The 20,652-nt window shown below is 46.6% G+C and overlaps 1 protein-coding gene across 30 annotated transcripts in view; it reads left to right on the top strand.

Annotated features, from left to right (window-relative positions):
- Positions 1 to 261: 261 nt before the first annotated feature.
- The window catches only part of KLC1 (kinesin light chain 1), a 57,863-nt gene continuing 37,472 nt past the window's right edge, over positions 262 to 20,652 (top strand). For 19 of the 30 annotated variants that reach the window (XR_004348711.1, XR_004348708.1, XR_004348712.1 and 16 more), the window contains exons 1-3: positions 263 to 535; positions 15,355 to 15,616; positions 17,450 to 17,680. Coding sequence is in view for 21 of the 30 variants with exons in the window: in XM_032624619.1 (XP_032480510.1) it covers positions 15,356 to 15,616; positions 17,450 to 17,680 (492 nt within the window). In the remaining 9 variants the exon portion in view is untranslated. Of the gene's footprint in view, positions 536 to 15,354; positions 15,617 to 17,449; positions 17,681 to 20,652 lie in introns of all 30 variants that reach the window. The other 11 variants (XM_032624635.1, XM_032624614.1, XM_032624620.1 and 8 more) reach the window with 2 other exon arrangements.

The raw sequence follows: 20,652 nt of genomic DNA on the forward strand, positions 1-20,652 counted from the left end.
GGCCCGGACGCGGTGCTGACCGGCAGCGCTGGGCCAGCGCCCTCCTCAGGCCACCTTCTGGCCCTGCCCGCGCGAGGCCGCCCACGGAGGGGGGTAGTACGCCCTCCCCGCCCCCAGTGTGGCCCGCGACAGCCAGCCCGGGACCGCGTCTGGCTCCAGGAGCCCCACTCTGCCGGGCCCCTGGTTCCCGAGCTGCCCCGCCCATAGGCGGCGGGGCAGGGTGACGTCACGGTGGCGCGCAGCATTGTGGGGCGGGAACGCCGAGCCGGGGGAGGGACGCGGAGACGCCATTTTCGGCGGCGGGAGCAGCGGAGCCGGAGCCGGCTGGGCGGCGGCTGCGAGGAGGAGCCGTGGGACACAGCGCGCGTGGGCGGCCGAGGATGCTGCGGGGCGGCCGCGCCGGCGCCCCTCGCTTGTGACCGCGGCGCCGCACCTGAGGCGGCGAGGCGACAGCCCCGGCGGTCCCGCTCGGCGCACGCGCCCGCGGCCTCCCGGTGCTGACAGCGCGAGCGCGCGGCCCCGCGGGAGCAGCACGGTGAGTCGGCGGCGGGCCCGGGTCCTCCGGCCGCACCCGTGTCCCTTCCCGACCCCGGCCCCTCCCGGCCCCTCTCCGGCCCTCGAGCCTCCAGCAGGTCCGTCCCCTTTCTCCACCGGCCCCGGCCGCCGCCCAGGACCCTGGCCCATCCCCGTCACGGCCCCTTCAGGTTCGGCTCCCCTCCGCGTGCCCATCTGGCTCCGGCCCCTCCCGGCCCCCCTCCCGGCCCCCCGCCCGGCCCCGCGTCGCAGGCTCGGCCCCGCTGCGGGCGGGGGCGGCCGCCCTGGGAACAGCTGTGGCCCCGCGGCTGGGGACGGGAGGCTGGACGCGGCGCGCGGGGAGGGGGCGGCCGGCCCGGCTCGCTTTGTCCGAGTCCTTCCCCTTCCTTCCGTCCCCCGCCCTCTCCCGCGGCACCGCCCAGGGCTGGCGCGCCTGTCATGCTCGCGGTCGGTCGGCGGGTCGGAAGCGTGCGGGCTCCTTCCCGAGAGTCCGACTGGACCCCGCCTGCCCCGCGGCCTCTTTCTTCTAGCGGCCAGACCCGAAACGCCTCATCCCCCGTGTTCGCCTAGGCTGGAGTTGCTCCCACTAAACTTGTAGCATTCCGGTCCTGGAATATCTACTCGGTTGTCAAATTTGATGTACCTCTTTCCTTAAAAATTTAAAATAAAATATTAAAAAAGCGAATGCCTGGTGAATTGGATGGTTTTATAACTTAAGGTTTGTAGATCCAGGCAATTCGGTGTTAGAGATTTTGTACTGTTGCTGCTTTTTACTGTTTTGTTAAACAGTACTTTCAGAGTTTACATATTAAGCGTTTGTTAAGGAGAACTTGCAAAAATGATGTTCTTTAGAAGTGTGAGAGCAGAAAATTTGTGATACACCATTTAAACTGCCGTGTGAAGGGGCAGTTGGTTCTTTGAGCCTTTGCGTTTGTTAAACGCAAAGGCTGTTTTTGTAGAGCATGACTAAGCCACTGATCAGAATCATTAGCTCAGAATACATTGTAATAGTTCAGTGAATAGTTCCATTAGAAATTGGAACAACCTCCTTAAATCTCGTATTCTTATTTAGGGTGATCCTCTTTTATGGACTGGCAGCAAGCCTTAGTTAAGGTGGGAAATTTGATTCATTGTTCTGTTTTCTCAGTACCTCTAAGGGTACAGTGATATTAAACACTAAAAATTTCAGATTGTGTGGGATTATATGTCGTGGGGGAGGACCCTCTCTTAAGAGCCAGTTTCTCCAAGTCATCTAAGAATGCAGCCTCATGTTGCAGTGGAGCTTGGCAGCCCTGTTGTCCCTGAGGGGCGTGGAGGACCTAGGGTGGTAACCTCACGGCAGCCTTGCAGGTTCACTTAGCTTGGCAGTGTCTTCTGACAGTACATAATAAAGGAAGAAAGACATGCATGGGAATCGCAGCAAGGAGGAGGGAGGAAATGCCACCGGGGAGAGGCACATAGTATCCTAAATATTGCATAGTAAGTAAAAACTCAGCTGCAGTTACTTAAATTATATATTCTTTTAAAAAATTATACCTTAAGCATGTTTCATAATGTTGAAAGATAGGTAAGTCAATGTGTAGCTTTCCATGTAGGGCTATAAACTATTGCAAAATATAATTGTACAAAAAGAAAATTAGAAGTGGAAAAGTCAGAAGTTAAATAAAGTGTAGGATTCGTATAACCTGGAAGCCTAAGTGAAATATGATAAGGAACCAGAACTTTATTAACAAAGAAGTGATCAGTACAAAAGTACTGATCAAAAAGTACAGGGAAGTTTTAAGTGTCCATTTCGTGGTATAGGATAAAAATGGTTAGCCTATTAAGATGTGAAAGCAAGGTCTTAAATGTTTATTGAGAACCAGCTGAATGGCAGGTGCTGTGCTGAGCAGTCGGGGATAGGGGACGGTCGCTGTCCTGGAGGAGCTCACAGTCTGGTACCACAGATGAGATTGAATGCTGTTCGGAGTGCTCTGAGCAGGTGATTCTGGCTGGAGACTTGAAGAAAAGTGGGGTGGGACTGGGAGTGGTGGCTCTGCAGATTGGGAATGGGTGAGAATGGAAGGATGAGATCAGGAAAGGCGATGTACAGTGTGTCTAGGGAGGGTGGTCCTGACCCGGGACCTGAGTGGAGTGGGGGAAGGGTGGGGCTGTAGGCAGAAGGAGACTATAGGCAGTTTTCAAACCCAAGCCAACTGCTAAAACCTAGGTGGGATCATGTCACTCCTCTGCTGAAGTTCTTGCCAGTGTCCTGTAAGCACCCCACCCCATCTTTTCCCCTTGTCTTCCTACTCTTGCCCTCATTCAAGTCCGCCCAGTCGCATTCCGAGTCTGCTCTTCAGGATATCAGTGTGTCCTCACTTCTCCACACACTCCTTACTACTTCTCACTCTCTGTACAATATTATATTTTCTTTTTTTGGGGGGGGCCACATTTCGAGGATTGTGGGATTTTAGTTCCCCGACCAGGGATTGAACCCAGGCCCTCAGCAGTGAGAGCTCGGAGTCCTAACCACTGGACTGCTGGGGAATTCCCTACTTAATTATTTTCTTATATAGTTTATCTGTCGCCTCCACTTACATTCAGTCTCCACAAGGGCAGGGTGGGGATTTTTATCTGGTGTATTCAGTGTCAGTGCTTGGCACATAATGTGAAGGAATACATCTAGAGTCACTTCCCTGTCTAAATTGGGTGACTCACTGGCAGGTGACACCCACCACGATGGGGAAAATGGGAGGAAGAGATGGTGAGTTTGTGTTTGGGTAGGTTAAATCCACGTCGTGGGGCGGCCAAGTGGATTAGTGGTCTGTTGGAGATTCAGGCCTGGAGCTCAAGACAAGATTTAGGCTGGAGATAAAGATGTGAGAGCTTCTGACACTTGGTAGAGATTGCAGAGTGGCCCTAAGGGTAGGAAAGCCCTGGGACACAGGGAAGAGGAGGAGGGCAGTATCAAATTGGCTAAGAGGTAAGGAAAGATTTGGACAGAAAAGTCTATTGGGTTTGGTTCTGCAGGGCTATTTGTGACCTTTTAAACTTTTCCTGAGAATATTGCTTTCCAAGACTGGAGGGCTAATTCAGAGATGACCTGCTTTTTTTTTCTCCCAAGGTATCCTTGTGTCATTCTGCCCTGTAGCCTGCTGGTTAACATACTCTTAGATCAAAAATGAATTGTGTTTTTATTTTTAACTAATTTTTGGAAGCAGATGAAAGCAGTCTCAATCTATGCTTTTAAATATGCTTGGTATGTCATTGATACTTAATAAAGCAGATATAAGTGAATATCACTAGAACAAACAATTTAAGCTAAGTGCATGTGTAAAGTAGAAATTATTTCCTTGGTTCTAAAATATCCCAGTCACCTCAACTTTTTTTTCTTTTTTTTAAAGGTTTTTTGTTTTTTGTTTTTGATGTGGACCATTTTTAAAGTCTTTACTGAGCTTGTTACAATATTGCTTCTGTTTTTTATGTTTTGGGTTTTTGGCCATGAGGCATGTGGGATCTTAGCTCCCTGACCAGGGATCGAACACGCACCCCCTGCATTGGAAGGCGAAGTCTTAACCACTGGACTGCCAGGAAGATGCCTAACTCAACTCAAACCTTAGATTGTTCCCTGACTTCGATGGCATAATGTGGAAATTTATGCTCCAGCCTCTTTGAAGTTATTAAACTTCTACGATAAAACTGATAATAGTGAATTTAGCACTGTACCAGGTAAAATTGGTGCAGCAATCGCCTCTATCCTGCCGTTGAGGAAATTGAGGATTAGAGAGGGCAAGTTATGTAAACCAGAGGTATACAGCTGGTTTAAAGCCTTCTAATTCAAGGCTTTTTGCTTGTACACTTCAAGCTTTGAGCCACCTTGCTATCATGAATCACAGTAATGCTTAGCTCAGTCTTCCAGTTGCCTTCACCTGGGATGCCCCACCCCATTTCTTCGGTTTCAAAAGCCCAGGTGATGCAGGTGGTCGTCGTCACTCCTTGGGGTTGCTGTCTGAAGTACAGTGTTTCGGGTCACCATGTTGGCGTTGTAGTACTTGTGTCCTTCAGGGAAGCTGGCACAGGCTCCGTGGTCAGTAAAAGCTGACTGAATCTTCATTCTTATGGTGAATATGGTGGTGTGTTTTCTCTTGAATTCACTTATTCTGTCCAAAAATTATTTGTATTATTGACCAAATGGGGAAAATGTTAATTTCTATTCTTTTTAGATTGTGGTTTTAAAAACCCCCAAATTTACCATCTTAACCATTTTTAAGAGTGTATTTCGGTAGTCTTAAATATATTTACATTGTTGTGCAGTAGATCTCTGGAACTTTTTCATCTTCCAAAACTAAAACTCTGTATCCATTAAATAACAACTCCCTATTTCCCCCCATCCCCTTAGCCCCTGGCAACCACCATTCTACTTCCTGTTTCTATAGATTTAACTACTTTAGATACCTCATATAACTGGAGTCATGCAGTATTTGTCTTTTTGTGACTGGCTAATTTTACTTAGCATAATGTCCTCAAGATTCATCCATAATTTCTACTTTTTTTTAACTAAAACATCATTAAGTTCTAAAGCTTTTTTTCTGTGACATTTATGTTAGTTTTCTATTTACCATATAACAAATTACTGCAAATTCAATGGTTTAGAACAGTAATGTTTGTTATCTCACAGTTTCCGTGGGTGAGGGGTCCAGGCATGGCTTGGCTGGATCCTCTGCTCAGGGCTCACGTGGCTACAGTTGTGTGTTGGGCTGTTGTTCTCTTCCAGAGCTCAGGATGCTCTTGCAAGCTCTTGCGGTTGTGGCAGAATTCAGTTCTTTTGGTTGTAGGACTGATGTCCTGGTTTTCTTGCTGGCTGGCTGTCAGCTGAGGGCTGCCTCCCGTAGCTCCTAGAGGTGGCCTGCACTCCCCTACCAGCAATACTGACTTCCATAACCATAGGTTAGTTCCATCTATTCTAGAATTTCATGCAAATGAGATTAAACAATATATGTATTTTCGCATCCATCTTCTGTAACTCAGCGTAACCATTTAAAATTCAGCACATGCGGGACTTCCCTGGTGGCGCGGTGGTTAAGAATCTGCCTGCCAGTGCAGGTGGCACGGGTTCGATCCCTGGTCTGGGAAGATCCCACATGCCCGCAGAGCAGTTAAGCCCGTGCGCCACAACTACTGAGCCTGTGCTCTAGAGCCCGTGAGCCACAACTACTGAGCCCGCATGCCACAACTACTGAAGCCTGCGTGCCGAGAGCCCGTGTTCCACAACAGGAGAAGCCACTGCAATGAGAAGCCCGTGCACTGCAACGAAGAGTAGCCCCCGCTTACCACAACTAGAGAAAGCCTGTGTGCAGCAATGAACACCCAGTGCAGCCAAAAATAATAAATAAATAAATTAAAAAAAAAATTCAACACATACAATAGCATGGGTCAGTGATTTCCTTCTTTCTCTTCCTGAGTATTGTTCTTTTGTATGGATCTACCACAGTCTAGCCATTCTCCTTTTGTTGCGCATCTGGGGTGGGGAGCACTCATTCTTGTACAGGACTGTGTGGACATACATCTTTTTTTGGCCTCATCCCGAGGCATGCAGGATCTTAGTTCCCCAACCAGGAATAGAACCTGTGCCCCCTTTCCCCCCCTGCAGTGGAAGCATGGGATCATAAATACTGGACCGCCAGGGAAGTCCCGCATTTTCATTTCTTTTGCATAAATACCTAGGAGTGGAATTGTTCATAGGTTAGATGTAGGATTAACTTGTAAAGACGCTGCCAGTTTTCTCAAGTGGTTGTGCATTTTACACTCCCGCTAGCAGTGTGTGTGTTCCAGTTGCTCCATGTCTTCTCCAGCTTTTGGTGTTGTCTGCTTCATCTTAGTGACTGCAAGGCCGTAGCATCTTGTGATGGGTTTAGTGAGCATTTCCCTGATGACTAATGATGATGAGCACTTATTCACATACTTATTGGTCTTTTGTATACCTGCTGTTGTGAAGTGTCTGTTAAAGTCTTTTGCCCATTAAAAAAATTGGGTTGTCTTTTTGTTATTGATTGTAGGAGTTCTTTATGTATTTGGGTACATGTCTTTTGCCATATGTTAGAAATACTTTTTCCCAATCTGGGGCTTAACTTTTTTGGCTGTGCCTTTTTTTTTTTTTTTTTTTTTGCAGTACGCGGGCCTGTCACTGTTGTGGCCTCTCCCGCTGCGGAGCACAGGCTCCGGACGCACAGGCTCAGCGGCCATGGCTCAAGGGCCCAGCCGCTCCGCGGCATGTGGGATCCTCCCGGACCGGGGCACGAACCCGTGTCCCCTGCATCGGCAGGCGGACTCCCAACCACTGCGCCACCAGGGAAGCCCCTAAAAATTTTTTTTTAATTTCCTTTCTTTAGGAAAGAAAATTATTTCATGTATGTGTTATTGATTAGCATTTAAATACGTGAACTTCGTCCTATGGTATTATGTTAATCTGCTGACATTTTTCATTTTGAAATAAAAATGGTTTTTTTTAAACCACAGAATGAATACTCTATATTCTTTTGCCCCAGTCACCCATAACCACCCTCTTATGTATTCTCTTAGTCATGTCTGGTGAAGCTGTTTTTCCTTTTTGCTTGCTCAACCAAGGACTTGTAATAGAGACATCTGCATCATTTGGGCTCACTCATCCTTGTTTCAGGAAAATGCATGTTCTCCCATATTTTCATGTAGAACCCTTCCCTGTAGCTTCTCATACTTAAAATTTGTATGCGGAGAGATGGACCTGTGGTCCCACAGCAGATTAAAAGACCTCAGTGCACTCCTGGCCCTGGCCTGGAGCGCTGCTCGGGGAGAGGTAGGCACTTCACCAGCTGGTGGGGGACCTGGCCTTCTTGTAAAGTTCTTTCCACAGGTGGTGTGGTTAGGTTATCATAGAGTTAGAGGATCTCTGTACGCAGAGGTGGCCCAGTGCAAAACAGAACCACACTCAGCCTCAACTTCCTGAGCAGGGCTGTGGGGAAAAGTACCTGGAGTTCTGACTGCCTTTATTTCTAATTCTGCAAGGGCATCTACAGTAGACTCACCCAAGAGGCAAGTACAAGCTTTTGTTTTATCCAGTGGTTTATAGTTTTAGGATGGAAACAAATTCAGAATAGATACTGTAATTATGGAGTCTTTAATTTTAAAACATTTCACTTTATAGATTTTTCTGATTTTTAGGCCAGCAGGATTTTTGTTCATTCAAGTTCATTCTTGTGACCCAAGTTTAGAAGAGGAAATAAAAGGATTAGATAAAGTTAGATTAGATGAGAGGAGATACCATGGTTCTAGCAGAAAATGATGCAGTCAGTAGTTTCCATTGGCAAGCTCTGGAGTTGTATCTCTCAGTTGTCTCTGTCAGTTCATAGGCCAGAGATGAAATTTCTGGTCAGGAGGTACCTGATACAGCACATCCTCCCTCGAGTAGATTATAGTGATTCTCAGTGGGTAAGGGCAGGCCATGTAGAGCTGGATAAAATATATTTATTATTATAATATGGTATTATATTTAGAAAACAAACTCACTACTGTAATACAAACCACGAAGGGGTGTGACATTTGCATTTTTATCCAAAATGTCATGGTTTGAACAAGATTGAGACCCTGCAGGAGACCTTTTTGGATTTTGCTCAAATATGAACCTTAACTTCGTTATATAAACTGGGGGAGTGACACACCTCCCTGCTTACCCTCTCCTGCCCCCACCAAAACAAAAATGAACCATCCCCTGGAAATTCTCGAATTGTATTTCCCTTTGACTCTACACTGTATAATTTTTGTTCTGAAATTTCAGAACCAAAAAGTATGTATATTTTTACTTCTAATATTACCATTGATTACCTTTTTAGTTGCAATAGGTAACTTACGTATTGTGTATTTAGACATTTTTAAATACCTTGAGAAGGGCTTGAGATTTTTGTTTATCAAAAGGGGAGCATAGGATAAAAAGGTTGAGAAATGAAGCTTTCTGTGACTCCTTGACAAAGCTAAAATAGATTAGGTCCCAAAGTGGGGTTTTGTGTTTTTCTTTGATCTGTATCATTTAATTAAAAAAAATTCTGGTTGTATTTCACTGAGATATGATTCATGTATGAAAAAATTCACAGGGTTTTGCAACCATTTGATTCCAGAACATTTTCATCACCCCAAAAAGAAATCCTGTACCCGTTAGCTGTTACTCCCCATACTCCTGTACCTTTGGCAACTACTAATCTACCTTCTGTCTCCATGGACACTTCATATAAATGGAATTACGCAACATGTGGCCTTTTGTGTCTGGCTTCCTTCAGTTAGCACACCGTTAGCTATGTTGTAGCATGTATCAGTATCTCATTCCTTTTTATTGCCAAATAGTATTCCACTGTCTAGATATACCCCATTTTGTTTATCCATTCATTAGTTGATGGACATTTGGGTTAGTCCCACATTTTTAGTATTACGATTAATGCCAAAATATTTGTGTACAAGTTTTACATTTGTCCAGCATTTCGTTTTTTGGACCATTCATGTGTAAGTTTTTACATAAACATGTTTTCAGTTTTCTTGGGTATATACCCAGGAGTGGAATTGATGGCTCATTCGTTTAATTTTTTTAAGTTTTGATACTTGTGTCGTTTTACCCACAACACACTGTAATCTTGGGTTCCAGGATACTGAATGTCTTACTCCATTCAGGCTGCTATAACAAAATACCATAAACTGGGTGGCTTATAAACAACAGAAATTTATTTCTCATAGTTCTGAAGGCTGGGAAGTCCAAGGTCATGGTTACAGGAGATTCAGTGTCTGGTGAGAGCCTGCTTTTGTTTCATAGATGGTGTCTCCCTGTGTCCTCACTGGGGGAAGGGGTGAGGGAGGTCTCTGGGGTCTTTTTTATAAGAGCACTAATCCCATTCATGAGGGCTCCACTCTCATGGCCTTCCCAGAAGCCCTACCTCCAGATACCATCACCTTAGGGGTTAGGTTTCAACATATGAATTTGGGGGAATACAGACATTCAGATCATGGCACTGAATATTTCCCTGAATACAACTTGGGTTGTTTTCTACAGACCCATTAGAGACTCTCGACCTGCGTCTCCTCACTGCTGCACTCTGCGTCAGCACCTTCCCCGTGTCTGTTGCTCATCAGGGCTTTTGTGGAGAGATGGGTCTGGCTGGCTGCCAGAGTTTCCCACTGGATCAGCTCAGATATCTCTTGGAAAAACATCTCAAATGTGATTTTCTGCTACCAATCTTTGCTAGGTAAAGACCTCCATGTTCTTCCCTCCATCTTATTTTTCTGTGCCACTCTCTGCTGTGTTTATAGGAACTTCATTTCGCACTCAAGAACTGTCAGAATAACTCACATTTCTGTCTTGGCTGTTATTCACTCTGCATACAGATCTGCTACTTTTATTCCCCACATTTCTTTTTTTAATTTATTTTTTTAATTGTTGGCTGTGTTGGGTCTTCGTTGCTATGCACGGGCTTTCCCTAGCTGTGGCGAGCGGGGGTTACTCTTTGTTGTGGTGTGCGGGCTTCTCGTTGCAGTGGCTTCTCTTGTTGCGGAGCACAGGCTCTAGGCGCGTGGGCTCAGTAGTTGCGTCACATGGGCCCTAGAGCGTGCGGGCTTTAGTAGCTGCAGTTTGTGGGCTCAGTAGTTGTGGTGTGCAAGCTCAGTAGTTGTGGCACACGGGCTTAGTTGCTCCACGGCATGTGGGATCTTCCCGGACCAGGGCTCAAACCTGTGTCCCCTGCACTGGCAGGCAGACTCTCAACCACTGCGGAAGCCCGGTTTATGGGTTTTGGGAGGGAGACCCCTGAGCCCAGTTTTGGACTAATGGCTGATTCTAGGGCTGGGCTAGGGAGAATACAAGATGGGCGTGGAATGTCTTGTGCCAGAAAGTGCTCGAAAAATAAAAGGATGGGCATGTCAGTGGGGCACAAAAGAAACGGAAAGAGCTCCCATGGCCAGAGCTGGAAACGTTTGAGCAACAGAATAACTAGCGTGTCTCTTTGTTGTGCGCCTGCCGGGGCTGTGCTGGCTGATGCCTCAGTGGAGCCGCCTGGAGGCGCACTCAGCAGCAGGGGTGGAGGGAGGCTGAGGGCTGACAAACTGGGATGGCTGGCATTAGAAATCAGCGTGACCTCTGCCTTCACCCTCTCAACTCTGTACTGTGATGGGCTGCAAAATAGTGTTTCCTCAGAAAGGTAGTTTCTAGATCGAACTTTAGTAGGAGGTTTTTTTTTGGCAGCGTCCTGGGGCTTGTGGGATCTCAGTTCCCCAACCGGGGATTGAACCCGGGCCACGAGAGTGAAAGCCCAGAATCCTAACCACTAGGTCACCAGGGAACTCCCTAGCAGTTTCTTATTTTAAACATATCTTTTCTAAAAAAAGTAAATTTATATTTATTTATTTATTTTTGGCTGCGTTGGGTCTTCGTTGCAGCGCGTGGGCTTTCTCTATTTGCGGTGGCTTCTCATTGCGGAGCACAGGCTCTAGGCGCTTGGGCTTCAGTAGTTGTGGCACACAGGCTCAGTAGTTGTGACTCGCGGGCTCTAGAGCTCAGGCTCAGTAGTTGTGGCGCATGGGCTTAGTTGCCCCACAGCATGTGGGAGCTTCCTGGATCAGGGCTTGAACCCGTGTCCCTTGCACTGGCAGGCGGATTCCCAACCACTGTGCCACCAGGGAAGCCCTCTTACTTTAAATAAACTCTTATTAGTCTTTTCTTTTAGTTCTCTGCCATTTTATTCATAGAATGCTCTTTACCTTCACCTGTATGCTTATAGATCTTTGCCTAAATTTTATTCTAGTTTCTCGTGGGTTTTTTAACCTTTAATTCTTTATGCAATATGGAATTTATTTTAGTGTATAGTGAGGGTAGGAAAGCATCCCCCCCCCCCCCCGCCGCAAATAGCCAGTTGTCTTAGCGCTGTTTTTTCTATAACCCACCTTTGGTTATAATGGCTTAGCTTAGAAATAAGAGAGCTATGGAGCAGTATAAATATATGTGCCATTGTGTGCTTCCCTCTGAAGAAGCAGCGTGCACAGCTGAATCCATGTGATGGTGACTTGGATGGGAGATGAAGAAACTGTCACGATTGAGGCGTGCCAGAGGAGTAGTGTGAGGTGTGAGCCAGGGAGATGGAAGATTTGCAGAGTCCTGTGCCTGTCACACAATATTTGAAACGTTATCTTGTGGATGCGATAGTAAATGTATTTTGTGTTTATTTTAGAGGGAAGAAGTTGGCTCAGTGGGTAGAAGTTACAAGGAGGAAGATATCAACTCAGCAAAAGGAATAACTTTCTAACTAAATACTGGAACAGTCTTAACAAGGAACTGACTATCTTGCAGAGTAGTGAGTTATAGGAAGTGTATCTGCAGACCTTGAGCAGTCATTTATTAGGGAAGTTCCTGATTCCTTATCTCTCCGGTGGGAGATTGCATTGATTACTGAGCCGTTCCTATGTGTCTGTCAGCCCTGTGCTAGTGCCCCATCTACACTCGCCCATGTTGATAAAAGCCTAGTGAGGGAGGTCTGCTAACCACTGAGACCCCAGGAGGTTTGGGGACTTCGCCCATGCTGCAGTGATGGCTGGTGGTGGAGCCAGGCTCCGTCCTGTCCACAGCACCTGTCATCTCATTTCTAAGTGCCCCCCAAAAGCATTTGGATTCTCATTTTCTTTTAAGAGTAAGTTTAAAAGAAAACTGCCTTAAGCGACTCTTTTGGTGTGTGTGTGTGTATACGCATGCATCCAGAAAACATTTGTATTCATCACTCTTGTGTATATGGTTAGAGCCATTGCAAGAGCGTGTGAGCACGCAGTACCCTGGGGCCAGTTTTGTTACATATTCCTTAAGGAATTAAAATTGGGTTTCTCTAAATGTATTTACTTAATTGAGGCATTCCCTCAATTAAAGTGGTAAGTCTTTCTCATTTTGTTTTCTTTTTTACCTACCTAAGTCCTGCCTTTTGTGGTTTTCCTACTTTTGTATAAACACTGTCCCCCTTTCTCTTTTACGTCAACAAAAGTGCCCTCTCTTCCCGTTTCAGCCACTGCTGTAACCTGTAGAGGTGTGACACTGACCATCTTTATAGCTGGGCAGAATTTAACCTGCAGGGCTATGACTTACTGCCCATTCATGCCCCAAGAGCCTTGGTTTTCCGGAGGTGATTTGAGCAGTGAAGTCGCTGCCATTTATTACTAGGTCTACAGACTCTCCTCTGCGTCCCTTTGGGTTTAACATTGCTGGGAAAGACTGAGAAGTTGCTGGCGAGGTGTTTGGCTTTCTGAGCAGAGGCATCAAACCTTGGGCCAGCAGAGGGCTGGGAAGTAAGTGCCGTGGGTCTTGATGGATGGCTCCATGGCGTGGTCACTGATGCCCTCCTCCCTCTCCTGACTGCTGCCGTGGCCCCCTCACCCCGGCTCTTGCCTTCAGAATGCAGGTGTGCTGTGGCCTCACTCCTGTGCGTCTCTAGTCTTATCACCGTGAGTGTGCCTAGCTCACAGCGACCTGCAGCGTGGTGCAGCTGCTCACAGGCAGCAGGAGCGTGTACGTCTCTGCCTCGCCCGTTGCCAGCAGTGCCCTGCACTTCGTCTAGAGAAGATGTGCTCATTTGCTAAGAACAGCTCTCCTGGGGGTGGCGGTCGGGGGTCGTTTCTCTCGAGTAGCTGGCCTCCCCTCTCCAGTGGAAGTGCTGCTGCTCCCTCACCCCCCATGCTCCCACCGTAAGTCCTGTCACCTGTAAAGTGTCTTTAGCTCTGGGTGGATGTGTTCCTTTACTTATATTCTCCTTACCTGCATGTCCCTGAGGGTGAGGCCCTTGTCACCCTGTGTAAGCCAGGGCCTCACTCAGAGTATGTTGTAGTAAAACACTTTTATGGTCTAGGTTGGGGAAGAAGAGAATAAACGTTGCACCGTTAGGAAATAATACATAAATGTGTCGCTGCCAAAAGTGGAGAAGGAGTTCTTCATATTGGGTTATTTTTCTTTCTCTAGGGACACCAGTTCTGGGAAGTGAACCTTAGGCAGTGCTCAGATCCACACCTTACCCTAGTGGTATTGAGTCCTGTTCATTGGAAGCTGGTTCTAAAATGTTTCCCTTCTTTCATTCAGCAAATATATATTTAGCGTTTACTGTGTGACAGGCTGGGCATATAGTGCTGAACAAGACAAATGAGGTCCCTGCTCTCCTGGAGTTTGCAGTGCAGTTGGAGAGCTATGAGTTAAATAAGTATGTAACAAATCTAATAGTACTACACTGTCAGGTAGAGGAGTCGCCTCTGTTCTTTTGCTGTTTTCTGGGCTCTTTATGTTATGGAGGTGGATTTCTGAATAGTCCTGCAGACAGCTTCTAAATTTCCAAAGTTTAGTCTTTGTGTTATGCAAAAAAAATCAGTTTTCCAGTATGAAACTGGGGGTACAAGGACAGATGTGACCCTGTTATCGGCTACTTGCAGCCTTCACTCCCAAATCCTGGAATGTGTGGTCTGTATTCACTGCTTCAACACTGCTTCCCCAGAGTTCCCTGGTGGTCTAGTGGTTAGGATTCGGCGCTTTCACTGCCGTAGCCCAGGTTCAACCCCTAATCTGGGAACTAAGATCCCACAGGCCACGCGGCGTGCCGCCGCCCCCCCCCCCCCCCCCCCCCCCGCCCAAAACAAAACAAAACAAAAAACCCAAGCAACCACTGCTTCCCCTTCCCCCAGCATCTGTCAGTCCATCCATTCACCAGATGGTCTGTGAGGGCCAGGAACTGTCCCACGTAGTGTGCATTCACTGTGGGTATGAGGTAAAGTCTTGCCTTTTAAATAAAATTCATATTTAAGGGAATATAAGACAATATGTGAAAACAAAGATTTTGGGTAGTCGTAAGTGCTCTGAAGGAAATCACTCTCAGGTGATTTAATGTGACTTCTGTCCCTCTCACTCTCCTGAACAGGCTTTCCTAATGATCACTGTTTGTGGCCTTAAAAAAAAAAATTATGAGGTTTAAAAACAGACACGAAACTAGAGAGGATAGTAAAAAGAACTATTGCTTCGTATTAGCCATCATCACCATTTTGCTGACATTGTTTTATGTGCTCCTTTCCCCTTTCCTTTACCTTCTCACTGTAGTATTTTAAAACCAGTCCCAGACACCATATGATTTCGTGCTGGTGACCTCTTGGCTAGTCTGACCCAGTAGGCATGCTCAGCCCTCACCCTCCTGGAGTCTTTCTTTTTTTTCAATATGTTTTTAAAAATTAATTAATTAATCTATGGCTGCCTTGGGTCTTCATTGCTGCGCACGGGCTTTCTCTAGTTGCAGCGAGCGGGGTCTACTCTTTGTTGTGGTGTGCGGGCTTCTCATTGCGGTGGCTTCTCGTTGCGGAGCACGGGCTCTAGAGCGCAGGCTCAGTAGCTGTGGCATGCGGGCTTAGTTGTTCGGCGGCATGTGGGATCTTCCCGGACCAGGGCTCGAACCCGTGTCCCCGAATTAGCAGGCGGATTCCTAACCACTGTGCCACCAGGGAAGCCCTGCTGTGTGTCTTAGAAATGCCATTTGGATGTTTTGCTGCTTTTCATCTTTGGCATTAATTTCAGTTACTGTCATTTCTTCCATAAAAAAAAAAAATTCAGACATAAGCCAGAAAAGTGATTAATTTGGTCTGCAAAGGACAAACAGAAACAGTACAGAATGTAGTATTTCCAGGTAATAAATCACAATACACATATTTATCATTCACCTATAAAAATGTTAATTTGGAAGTCTTCACACATGTATTTCATTAAAGGTGTAACATAAATTAAGCCTCTAATGAGATGTCTATCTTTTTTTCCTTTTTCCATCCTAGAATGTATGACAACATGTCCACGATGGTGTACATAAAGGAAGACAAGTTGGAGAAGCTTACACAGGATGAAATTATTTCTAAGACAAAGCAAGTAATTCAGGGCCTGGAGGCTCTGAAAAATGAGCACAATTCCATTCTACAGAGTTTACTGGAGACACTGAAGTGTTTGAAGAAAGATGATGAAAGTAACCTGGTGGAAGAGAAATCAAACATGATCCGAAAGTCGCTGGAAATGCTGGAGCTCGGCCTGAGCGAGGCACAGGTACAAGCCTCAGATACGGACGTGGAGTTGACAGTCTGGAAAAGGGGAGACTTTGTTTGACATACGAGGTTTAACTAAACTAGAGGGCAGATACTTACAGAGTAATAGACATCAGATTATATGTGGGTTATGTATGTTATACAAATGATGATTTGGGCATGTCTGCATTTTAAAAAGTAGAGCGAAAACAGAGGTAACTCTGTGTCAGTTAGGATTTGATTTGGCTGCATATATCAAAAAACAGAAACAGTGGCTTAAATATCATAGTCATACGTAAAAGCACATACTCAGGTGGGCTGTCCCAGATGGATACTATAGCTGTATGGGTGTCAGGGGTACCCAGGACCCTGCCACCTGCTTCACTACACCCCAGTCAGCCTATCTCGTGGGCTAAGACAGAGTCCCAGCTGCAGCCACGTGACCCCACCCTAGGACTGCGAAGGGGCAGGAAGGGTGTACCTCCTCCCTTTACCTCCTTGAAGTGTGCGTGGCACTCTGCTTACACCTCATTGGCCAGAACTTGGTTCCGTGGGCACACCTAGTTGTGAGGGACACTGGGGAATGTTGTCTTGCCCCTTAGAGTTCCAGATTCTTAAGCCTGAGGAAGAAGGGTGAATGTTGGCCAACAGCTCATAGTCTCTGCAGTACCCCAAGACAAGATTGTCTTATGCACTTGACTAAACCTTTGTTTCTGATCTGCTAGACGTAGAGATGAAAAAATTGGAAACATTTAGGTGTGCCCCCGCCCCCCCATAACTTTCACCTTTGCCAACATATTTTAGGTAAAATTAAATACACTAAAAATGGGCTTCTTCTTTCTTAGCTTTCGTCTTGTATAGCGAATGAATGAGGCAGAAGTGGGGCTGCTGGGTTACCAGTTCCTGCTTTCACAGAGGAAATCATTCTGTACCAAAGTGACGGCCATACTCTGATTTTAGAATTCTTCATCCTAAGCATGTGACAGATTCTAATTGTAGGACTTTGGTTATTGTGAATCTCTTATTTTGCAAGTTGTGTTGAAAAGCGATATAGAGGTGAACCTCCTTTTTTAGTTTGGCAGATATTGGGGTTAAAAGGAGGAGGAGGAAAGAGCCCCACCTTCTAGAGTGTCAGGTTTTAGACCTAGGAGGATAACAAAGAGGGAGGGGCAGGTGCACGGTCTGCAGAGAGAACAGACCGAAGCCGGCTTTCCTCCCCAACCCTTCCAGCCCTTATCCTCCCAGGCAGGCCGGTCCCTGAGACCCATCAGTGCACCCCAGGCAGAGCGAGCCCAGTAGGGACCTCCGCTTATGAGTGCGTCAGGGCGTCCTGACTCTTGGTGCTGGCCACACCACAGAGCCTTCGTCCCTTCCCCTGCAGTGGCGAAGAAGTCTTGTCTGTGCGCCCCGCGCCAGCTCCACCACCAGCCCCTCACAGAGTGACCTGCACTCTGAACACGTGTGCAGCTGTGTGCACGTGCTCTCACCCGTGGCAAGGGGTCTCTGAGAAATTCTGTTGGCGCCATCTAGATAAAAAGTAAAACAACACAGCTTCATCAGTACAGTAGCTGCCTGTCCATTGCTAGTCCATTCGAGATACTTTCTAAACAGAAAAAAGAAATGCATTTTTCATAGATGTTCTGAGCATGTGATATTCTTGATCCTGCCCTGAATGTAGCCTGTGACTAAAGAAAGGGTGGAAATAGAAGTAAATGGCAAAATATACTTGTATGTACTTTGGAGCACGTGTCTGCAGGTGTCAGCTAGAGCTACAACCCCAGGATGCTTGCGGAGACGGGAGGTGGCGTTTGTTGGGCTGAGTACTGCAGTGCTGTCAGTGTTTCTGTCTGTCTAGGTTATGATGGCTCTGTCAAATCACCTGAATGCCGTCGAGTCGGAGAAGCAGAAACTGCGTGCACAGGTTCGTCGTCTGTGCCAGGAGAATCAGTGGCTGCGGGATGAATTGGCCAACACGCAGCAGAAATTGCAGAAGAGTGAGCAGTCTGTGGCTCAACTGGAGGAAGAAAAGAAGCATCTGGAATTCATGAATCAGCTAAAAAAATACGATGATGACATTTCTCCATCAGTAAGTGGTTCTGTATGAATGCAGTATTGACAGTTACCACGTTATCGTCGGTAGGTTGTTTCAGTAAAGCCGGCAGTGTTTTCCTGTTCCCTCCAGCGGTTGTGTTTAAACAAGACCAAGGATTAAGGGTCTTGGGACTGAGTCCCTGGGCAAGTCATATAAGTTCTCTCTGGAGTAGTTTCTTCGTATGTGTTTTTTTTGAACGATGGTCAGTTCAGAAAATACTTTGTAAATATAAAATAAATGCAGAGAGGTGCCGTTGCCTTCAACGAGGTCTGTTGCAGCTTGAGATCTCCTGAGCATCCTCACCCTTTGCAGTCTGGCTTCCATGCACATCCCGCTGCTGGAATGCTTTTCCTTTAACAGTGCCCTGATCCAGTCGCCTGAATCCAGACTCGGGACTACCTCTGTAGTTTGTGGTGGATCCTCACTTTCTCTTTGCAGCCCTCTGCCCTGCTCCCAGGACACCATTGGTTCTCCTGCACCCTCACTCGTGCCTCCTTGGCCTCCTGCGGTTCCTGGATGTTAGGGTTCCCCAAGGATCGTGATCTTTTCCTTCTTCTGTTGGCTCTCTCTGGATGTTCATCCCAATCTCGATTACCGTTTTTTGTTTACTGTTTATTTCTGATTCAGTTAAGTTTTTTTTTTAAAGTAACCTTCTTTATTTTGGAATAATTTTAGATTCACAGAAAAGTCAGAGGTGGGGCCTCTGGGAGGTAGTGTCGGTTAGATGCGGTCATAAAGATGGGGCCACCATGACGACATTAGTTACACAAAGAGCAAGAGACCCTAGGTCTCTTGACGTGATACTGTAAAGAGAATTCCCGCATGCCCTTCACCCAGGTTCCCCTAGTGTTAACATCTTGTATTGCCGCATAACGTGTCTGAGTTAACTTGGGGCGCTGTCTCCAGAGTACGGTAGGCTGCATGGCTTAAACAATAGACAGTTAATTTCTCCTGATTCTGGAAGCTGCAAGTCTGAGATCAGGGTGACAGCTTGGTCCGTTTCTTGGTGAGGGCCTTTTTCCTGGTGTGTCTTCGTGTGGCCTCCTTGGTGCATTTGTGCAAAGAGAGAGAGAGAGAGAGACCTAGGGTCTCTTGCTCTTTGTGTAACTAATGTTGTCATCGTGGCCCCATCCTCATGACCACATCTAATCCACACTACCTCCCAGAGGCCCCACCTCCAGACACCATCACACTGACCATTAGGGCTTCAACATAGGAATTAGGGGGTGGGGAGGACAGACATTCAGTCCCTAGCAGTACGTTTGTTAAAAGTAAGAAATTAACGTTGCTATTGCTACGTCACTATTAACGAAACTACAGCCTTTATTTGGATTTCACCAGTCCTTCCATTAGTGTCCCTTTTCTGCTCTAGAATCCAATCCTGGATTTCGCATGGTATTTTGAGCTAACGTTTTTTTAATGCCTAAACAGTTCTAGGCATGTTCGCTACATAATCTGTATACCATTGAGTTCCACATTTGTGTCTCCAGTCTGAGCCCTCATCCTAAGACTGTAGGAATGGTTTTGTGTATTGTACCAGCAGACCTACACTTACCCTGTGTCTTAGCTTGGGCTACCATAACCAGATACCATAGACTAGGTGGCTTAAAGAGCAGATCATTTACTTTCTCATAGATCTGGAGGCTGGAAGTCAGATATCAGGGTGCCAGCATGGCTGGTTTCTGGTGAGGACCCTTTTCCCAGCTTGCAGATAGCTGTTTTCTTACTGTGTTTGCACATGGCAGGGTGTGGGTGTGGGGGGAGGGAGAGCTAGCTCTCTGATGTCTCTTCTTGTTATTAGGGTACTAATCCCATCGTGAGGGCCTCACCCTTGTGATTTTATCTAACCTAATTTCCTCCAAATACCATCACACTGGTGGTTAGGGCTTCAACATGATTTTGGGCACAATTAGTCCATAGCACCCTGTTTTATGAGGCATACTGTATTTCTCCCTTGTGTCTCTAGGTCAGGAGCAACTGAATGTTTTGATTTAGAAGATAACTCCTGTAGGTTGCTGTGGGAATAAGAATAGAGAAGTGGATTCACCTGGAAAACTGGATAACATTGAGCAGGGGAAAGGTAGTCTCATAGAATCAGAGACATTTAAAACATTTTATTTGGAAAACATGTCTAGCTTGGAGAAGAGATACAATGAGCTAACCCTGCCTCCCCTTTTAGGGGGTTCGCATGATAATTTTTCTGCCCCGTTCCTCCTACCGCTGCTGGTGCATTTCCTTGGCATGAGGAGTTCTCCTGTGAGACCCAGGGCTGGGGTCAGATTCAGGAGATTGAACACAGGCGCAGTGCTTCCTCTGTCCTCTGTAGCCCAGATTCCATTTTTTGCTGATTATCTCAGCAGAGTCCTCGATGACGTTTTTCACTCATTCCAGGATCCAGTTCAAGACCACATGTTGGACATAGTGGTCCCGTCCCTTTAGTCATCTTTCATCTGGAACAGGTCCTTTCACAGAAAGAAGAAAGCCTGTCTTTGATGACATTGGTATTCTTGAAGAATACAGGCCAGTTACTTCATAGATTGTTCCTCAGTTTGGATTTGTCTGGTGTTTCCTCATGAGTGTGTTTGGATTGTGTGTCCCAGATGGGAATGTTATAAAAGTGACATGTGCCTCTCAGGTCCCTTCCAGAGGCAGATGGTGTCCATCTGCGCCAGGGCGACGCTGAGTTCTCCCCTGGTCAAGCTGCTGTCTGTTCTCTCCAGTGTGTACTCTTTTTACCTGAGGGCTCATCTGTGGGGGACACGAGTCATAGGCTGTCACACTGCTCTTAGGGGTCCTGCGGTGGAGATGCTGGGTGGGGAGGGGAGTGTCCAGCCTGCCAGTTCTGCGGTGTTCAGAGGTTTGCCATTTTAATCATTTAGTTTCCAAATAAAATTTATTTCAAGTAAGGGCTTCCCTGCTCTTTGAACTTCTGTAGGACACGGGTGACGACCAAGGCACAGAGATGC

This window comes from Phocoena sinus, chromosome 2, assembly GCF_008692025.1.
Source record: "Phocoena sinus isolate mPhoSin1 chromosome 2, mPhoSin1.pri, whole genome shotgun sequence".
Taxonomy (NCBI): Eukaryota; Metazoa; Chordata; class Mammalia; order Artiodactyla; family Phocoenidae; genus Phocoena; species Phocoena sinus.